This window comes from Capsicum annuum, chromosome 9, assembly GCF_002878395.1.
Source record: "Capsicum annuum cultivar UCD-10X-F1 chromosome 9, UCD10Xv1.1, whole genome shotgun sequence".
In the NCBI taxonomy this organism is placed as follows: Eukaryota; Viridiplantae; Streptophyta; class Magnoliopsida; order Solanales; family Solanaceae; genus Capsicum; species Capsicum annuum.
In genome coordinates, this window is record NC_061119.1 from 190,285,077 (window position 1) to 190,292,965 (window position 7,889).

Genomic DNA, 7,889 nt, shown 5'->3' on the forward strand with positions numbered 1-7,889 from the left:
GATATTCCATTTCTAACACATTAAACCAAACAGTTTATAAGAAATATTGTCAGCATAACTAATGCAAACATAACTAGTATTAACATTACTAATGTAATACACCCTATTCAGTATCATTCTTATGTACTCTACCAAACGATTCCTAATTGATTTTCATTTTACTCAGGTCAGAGCATAAGCTAGTGATGTTTTTGATTGCTGAACTTTAATCATTGAGGAATAGTTTGGTAGAAAAAAATAATCTTAGTCTAACCAATATAAATATAACTAATATCACCATTACTAAAATATCATATTTGATGCTATTCTTATTTACTCCGCAAAATGACCCTTAGGGTGTAACATGAATTATCAAGACACAAGAAAAAGTGATGAAGCGTTAATTGTTAAATACATTGTTCAAATCCCAAAACAAAATTCCACTTGTCCTTCCAATAATACAATATTTCTTGTATGCGGTTGAAAGAATTACAATGAAATAAACATTTAAAAGGGGGAAAATAAAGACCACCAATGACTAAATAGTGTTAAAAAAAAAATTCTTAGGGTCCATCATGATATGAGAGATCAATTCAGTGATCTTATCTTGTCAGATCCCCCGATAAAAAGGAGATTTTCCCACATGAATTTACTAAATGCTCCCTCCTCTTGCATCAGATAGTCTAGTTTTCCTGCACTGTAGTATTTCTTCTGTCAAAAAAATATTTCTTATTTATTTGAGATTTGTCAAGATTTGCAATTATGATTGTTAAAATAATTGGAAAAGAAGTCACTTCGAAAAGGGGGAGAAGAAACAATGCTTTAGTAGCTGATTTTTCTTTTGAAATTAGTAGGGTAGTTGTGTGAAAAAACGTGTACTCCCTTCATGTTAATTTTAGTGTTTGATTTGATTTATTATGAAATTTATAAAAATAAAGAAGATCTTTGAATTTTATAATACTAAATTTAAAACATATAAAATATAGTAAAATATCTTTTGTGATTTTAAACATATCATATTGAAAAGTAGAATCAAAGAACTGCTAATAAAAAAATGTATTTATTTTTGAAACCGATTCAAAAGAAAAAGTAAGAAAATACAAATTAAAACAGAGTAGTACCTAATTGACTCTAAGCTGTACTTTGATCTCAGGAGGAGCAGTAGTGGAATCAGCAACTGGTGCAGTGGTGTTGTCCATCTGCTGTTGGTAATAAATTTGCCTCAGCCTCTCTATTTCCACTTTCAATGCTTCTTGATGAGCTACATATATTCCACAACAGAGAAAAATAGTAAAAAACAATATAAATATTAATCTCCATTGACTTTTGAAATTGCTAAAGAGAAGCAAATACAGTATTGGAAATTTGACTATATACATGAGATCCTTGGTCAAGGCTTCAAGTTCTAATCAGATTTAGAGATATGGGGTTGTCCTTTTAAAAAGCATTTGTGTTTCTTTTAATGCAAGATTTTTCAACATGGATCCAAATATAGTTGAACTCTAATATAAATATCTAAAATCAAATAAGAAATCAAAAACATAATATTGCAAGAGAATTGGAATGGTACAATTTAACTCAAAAGGATCAAAGAGCTCAAACTTCCTTGATGAAGATGCATTTATACAAATTTCTTCATTGTGGCGATTCCCTTTACAAACAAGTAATAGCTTAAATGAAGAACCACCACTCTTATTCATAGCACATTAGAAGAATTCTTCATATATGTGTGCGTACACATCTTTGTTGTATATACCTTAGCTAGCTAGTAATACATTTGTGATGTAAAGGGAGAGTAGCATCCTCATTTATCTTTAATAGGAACAATTATCACATGAGGAATTCTCTTACATAGGCGTAAGGTATAGTTAATTAACCTAGCTACTATATAACATACCCCTATAAAAGGGATAAAATAATAGTCTTGAAATAAATATTTTGGTGCTTTGTTTGGTTGACTAATTTCGAATAACTTATTCCGGTACTAATAAATAGTATCGGAATAAGTTATCCCATACATTTGGTGGTATAATAATCTCACCTTTATTTATCCTTGGGATAAAGCGATGAAAGGACACAATACTCTCCAAATCCTTGATTATCACTTTCATATATATATATATATATATTACTTTACTACTATATATAAAAGAGAACGTGAAATTTTGGTAGTTCTCACATCAAAATTTTTGGTCAATCTTATTCCTAATTTAAATTGTAATTACTCTGCAGATTTTTAACCATTTTGATAAATTTGAACAATTATATGAGCTTATTAAATGCTACAAAAGTGATGAGTCATGAAAAAATGATAGTGACACCGTAAAAATCATTGATACAATCAAATTCAAAATTGATCCAAGAGTTTATTGTCTTTCTATTTTGTAGATATGTTTACTAATCTTATTTCAAATTTTTATTTTTTTCTAACAAATTTATCATGGACAAGTAATTAAAGTATCTTGACATTTCCTTTTTAACTTAATACATGCTTAATTATTAAATTAAAATTATTTTTAAAATTTAGCTAAAAATATTTAAAAGTTTAATTTTTTTTAAAAAAAAACACGACTCTCCAAATATTAATGATACAAAATATTGAAAAAATAGAATAATTCTTTTTCAATTTTTTTGATGATGATTTTTTTTAACAAAAAATGAGATTATCGACATTTTATAGAATTTGGGACAAAATAAGTAATTTAACATGAAATATTAAAGCTTCATGCACATTTAAGAAATATCAACATAAATTTCTTAACATGTATTTTTAGGAAACAGAAACTAATAAAGTTAAAAAAAAAATTAATAACTTTTTAATTTCTTTTGTATGATTTAATATGAAGGAAAATAATTAAACTAAATTAAAAAAGATGAAGGGTACTTTTGTAAACAAATTGTATATTATTAAAAAGAATGCAATGCGTATTATTTTTAATACCACAAATCAAATAACCACTAAAAAATTAATATTAGGATACCTAATTCCAGTACAATTAATCTCAATATAACTAATTCCAACATAATTAATCCTAGCATAACTTATTTCCCAACCAAACGACCCCTTCAGATAGGGTCATTATCAAACCTCCATTACAGTAAAAGGTAAAAGTAATTCAATAATATTGCATGCATAGAATATTGTTGACGCTCAACTAGTAGTCATACATATATGATAAATTCATATTGGTCGTCTATCAGTTACGGCAATTCTCAATTTTGGTTCTTCTGATGTTTGCTTAATCACATTCGATCACTAGTAGTAATATTTAACTAGCAAAATTTCTAAATTTTTAATCTCATTACATGTAATAGAATCATGACTTGTAGTTTGATTACTGACGCAAATAAGAGACAATGACGATGCCACATAAATTGAAGTGATCAATTTTGGACATCTTTTATCAAAATCAAAATCAAATAACTTTAACGAAATTTTTGTCGATACTGATCAAACAAACTAAAAGTAACTAGCTAATAGAGATGTTGCCAATCATATCGAAGGTCTAAAGTCAAACTTTGCCAATCATATCGAAGGTCTAAAGTCAAACTTTGACGATGGGCCTTGACTATATATATATGAATTATTTTTTCTAACTTTTTGAGATTCAAAATTATTAATTATGTTTTTATAGTCAATATTTCGTGATAATCCTTTTCAATTGACAATATAGTTAATTCATTCAATCTCTCTTAAGATATTATTGATCTTAGGTAAGCCTTTATCAATTTAAATTTTGAAAAAATTCTTTGGACTGAGGCAACCATAACGGGAGATGTCAACATTATTCTACAATCAATATAGGTATTTGAAAAAGGAATCCATTCATTATTTGATTGAGTAATTCGATCACAGTATCATTTTCTGCATATACTATTTCCCTTAATACGTTTAATTCAAAATATAAATCTAAACCATCAATATCAGAGCGACCATTAAGCATCAGTAAATATTCAAAATTAAGACAATATTTTTTCAAATTCTCAATCATCTATACTCTCAATTTTTGACCACTAGATAGAAAATAAAAAATATTAACATATTCTTTGAATTCATCGAATCTACTTAGTTATTTTTTCCCCGAAAATATGGGTTCTTTTCTTTTTATACTAACAAAAGATTTCAATTAAAAAAAAATCATATAGTATGTATAACTATTTTTCTATGAAAATATGAAGCCTAAAATTATGGAGCTCTAAACAATGGCCTAAATAACTTAATGGACGAGATTCCACTGCCAGCTAATAGGTGCACATATGAAAGATTTATGATTAGTTGTGATTTAGCAGAAGATGGAGTAAGAAAGAAAAAATTACCATCTTTAAACAATTTATCTTGTGCAAGAGCTGCAATTTTTTGTCTGAGGGCACTGTTATCAACATTTAGCAACAAACGTTGGTGGTCCAGGAAAGCAACCCTTGGTGACAGTACAGAAACTTCAGCCTTCAAAATTATTAAACAAGAAAATATATAAGAGAGGCATGCATGATATCTTATTCGAATTTAAAGATGTAAAATTCACATCTCGTAATAATGTCAGTAGTTATTTAATTTTTTATTCTCTTTATGAGTTCTCTTAAGAAAGAAATAACATTAAATTACTAGTAAAAGAAAATTGTGAGAATTAATTAAATTATATTACATACTTGAAGAGTAGTAACACTACGTTCGAGCTCTGAAACGTACTGCAGTTTCCTCACCCGCGACCTTTGTGCTGATTGTCTGTTTGCCAATATCCTGACATATAACCATATTATCCAAATTAAAGAAGTCCTTTTAATGATCCCAACAAGTACAACAGTTGATGATAATAATATGACTAATACTATATAAGAGTAATAATTAATAAACCAGGCTACAAACACAGAGATACACAGACATACAATATATTCACTCCGTTTCGAAATAAGTGAATTGTTGGGGTATTTAGTGGTGTTTCAAAATAAGTGAATTATTGAATTTTTTTCCAAATTTACCCTTATGATTTGACAACTAATTAACTTCTGAAAAAGTATTACTAGGTCAGATTTTCTTTTTTGGGATAAAAATGAAAAGTTATATTAAATTTATATCTTTAATGTTTTTTCCTTGATCTGTGTGTGAAAATTCAACAATTCATTTATTATGAAACGAAGGGAGTAACATTTTTGTCAGAAGTACTATTAAAGCTACAGCCTACGGGGTTGAATATCATAATTTTAGCTCAAATCTTTTATATATATATATATATATATATATATATATATATATATATTTCTTGGATCAAATAATCAATTGATTTAACGACAGTCGGAACCCATTACCAACAATAATAAACTAAAATGCAGCAAATGCCTTAACTAGAAGGACAAAGTATATTCCCATCCTAACATTTCACATAACGATAATTATTCCCGCAGCAGTGCTATGGATAGAATTTTAAAGATAACAAAGCCCATAAAGTAAGTAATCGCGATTTTATTATCTCAGAGGAGTTTGATCACCTTTTTGCTCCCTTGATAAAGTGAAACCTCAACCTTAGAGTTGGAGACAACTTCGTCGTATCAAGTAATCACGATTCACAATGTAATTCCCAAGTATTTAATTATTTGCCTATAATAATTTTTCTTATTAACTATATAGATAATTCACATATGTCGTGTCATTGAAAATATGTATGTGCTTCTTGATTATTCAAATTTGTGTGACAGTATTTCAATTGAACCCACACATGGGGGAGGGGGGAGCTTTAGACGTGCACCAGGCTGCCCTATTACTATTTGGACGGTCATGAATTTTAAAAAAAAAACTGAAATAAGTGATAGGTCTAAGAGACAGAAAATATCATAAATATCAGTGTTGTGATAAGTCATCTCATAAAAAATAAAATAAAACATATTATTTTGGGAGACGGAATTAAAAAACATACTAATACATGAACTGATTACAATAAAATATAATTCATGAGCAAGTGTGGATATAATTACCTTTTAATTCTCTTTGGATCAACCACCCTTTCAGAAGAACATTCATTATTAGTACTTGCATTCTGATTAGCTGGTGCTAATTCCTCATTAGTCTTGCATGAACTTTGAATTTCCTCATTTTGATCACTCTTAAGATGCTGCATCAACTGATCAGGGCCGTTGATCTTTTTATCTTCATTAACGTTGATATAATCTGAAGGTGATGATGGATTCGAGCAGGACATGTCGTTTATGTCGTCGTTGAACATGGACATGATTTGTTGCTCGTCATCAAACCTCTCGAATTCCTCGTGACCGTTAGTTGTCCCACTGGACCCTGGAGTAGTACTGGATAGCCTACGACATTCTTCCACCATGGGCGACTCCAAGAATGCAATGGAGTCGCTCATGGATCTCCGGTGGGACCCGCGCCTCGATGATGAGTCGAGGAATTCGTCCGCCCATAAATTATGGGGGGACGGAGCTAAGTTTTCAATTTTTTGATGAAGCGAAAAATCAGGCCAATTTGGTGTCATGTTAGGCGCTCTTGGTGGTAAGTGTGCCATTTCTTTCTTTCTTTTTGTGGGTCAAAGTGGATGGAATTTCAAGAAAACAACAAAACTAGTTCCACAACTATGAAAAGAAAATTATGGAAGTATGAGAATTCTTGTGTTAAAGAGAAAGAATTTCTTACCGAATGAAAGATGATTTTACATCAGTGTAGAATCTGACAGTTGTTGATCGACTTGAAATTAGACGTGTCAGGTTTGATTGCTTGCCTGAAGGAAGGACTATCTTATCCGATCAAAGAAACTCAAAACTTATTGGAAGGGTGTTTTTAGAATGTGAAATGAAAAGGATAAGGCTTTAGAAGAGAAGATACAAACATGAGGGGATGTTCATATCATTAATTATCATATAGACAATGTCTCATGAACATATATCTATTAGTTTGATTATTTGTCTCACTACGAAGCAAAGGAATTAAAATTTGTCTGCAATGATATGAATTGACAAATTAAAGAAGGGATCGTATGGTGGGGGTATTAAGAAGCCATCACATGGGGAGATTGTTGAGACAGCTATCAAACAGCTGGTAAGGAGTTTGGAGTCTTAACTGTATTACTGAAAGTAGCAAATAGTTTAATAATATAAAGGACTTACACCACATGTGCCCTTGTGCTCATCACTCATGATCTAAAGTCTAAACCCTCTGACTTCTTTTTCTTTCTTTTTATTATGACGGCACGATAGTTTTTCACTTCGACTCAGTTGGAATATATCTATGACCTCTAATTTTGGGAGTATACATAGATATTTAAATCCACACAATATTGAACAAGTAAATACACATATTTTAAGTGGCATTTTACGTAATAATTCACGTGACATATCACATAGAACTCTACGTATGTATCTATTTGTTTAATTTTATGCAAGTTTAAGTATCTATTTGTGCACACTAATAAAAGTGAAACATAAATAACAGCCGAAACCAAATTAATGGACACATTTATATATTATATACCTTTTATAGTTGAAATAAATAATTCTCTAGTGTTGATTGATTATCAAATTCAAAATATTTAACATACACTATATATACATTTGAAATTTGTAATTTATACATGTTATTTACATAATTATAGGAACGTATGCATTAATGAATGACAAAGTTGCTAGACGTGCCCAGGAGCAAGGCTGGTAATCTGGAAGAAAATGATTGTATAGATTTTGAACGGACATCCCAATTTACTAAGGTTGGGCAGTTAAGCCTGAACTTGCTAGTTGATTTAATTTGGGTGCATAATTGACCTTAGGGCTTCTTTGGTACTAGGAATAAGGTTAAATTTAATTAATGTTAGATGAGTTTATTTCATGTTTGGTTGGAATAAAATTATGAAATAATTTATTAAAAAACTATAGTATTTTATCCCATATTAGGATGGAATAACAATTTCAGA

The 7,889-nt window shown here is 29.6% G+C and overlaps 1 protein-coding gene across 4 annotated transcripts; it reads right to left on the minus strand.

Moving 5' to 3' along the window:
- Positions 1-374: 374 nt before the first annotated feature.
- On the minus strand, positions 375-7,030 carry LOC107841927 (basic leucine zipper 61). 4 transcript variants are annotated; one of them, XM_047397127.1, is made up of 6 exons: positions 6,620-7,021; positions 5,947-6,409; positions 4,627-4,717; positions 4,297-4,423; positions 1,101-1,240; positions 375-676 (listed from the first exon to the last, which is right to left on the minus strand). In XM_047397127.1, exons 2-5 carry the CDS (start codon positions 6,333-6,335, stop codon positions 1,101-1,103), a joined length of 747 nt encoding a protein of 248 aa, XP_047253083.1. In that variant the 5' UTR covers positions 6,336-6,409; positions 6,620-7,021; the 3' UTR covers positions 375-676. The 4 variants fall into 4 exon arrangements, with proteins under 4 accessions (XP_047253083.1, XP_016541261.1, XP_016541260.1 ...); XM_016685775.2 differs by having other exon boundaries at positions 375-687; positions 5,947-7,030; XM_016685774.2 differs by having other exon boundaries at positions 375-690; positions 5,947-7,028.
- Between the last annotated feature and the right edge of the window lie 859 nt (positions 7,031-7,889).

Bases quoted from the DNA above. Each gene is read 5' to 3' on its own strand.
- LOC107841927 (XM_016685775.2), bottom strand. From the start codon at position 6,491: ATGGCACACTTACCACCAAGAGCGCCTAACATGACACCAAATTGGCCT. The intron at 4,718-5,946 runs GTAATTATATCC...GTTATATGTCAG, and splicing joins GATCCAAAGAGAATTAAAAG to GATATTGGCAAACAGACAAT. The intron at 1,241-4,296 runs GTAATTTTTTCT...GAATATATGTAG, and splicing joins AGATAAATTGTTTAAAGATG to CTCATCAAGAAGCATTGAAA.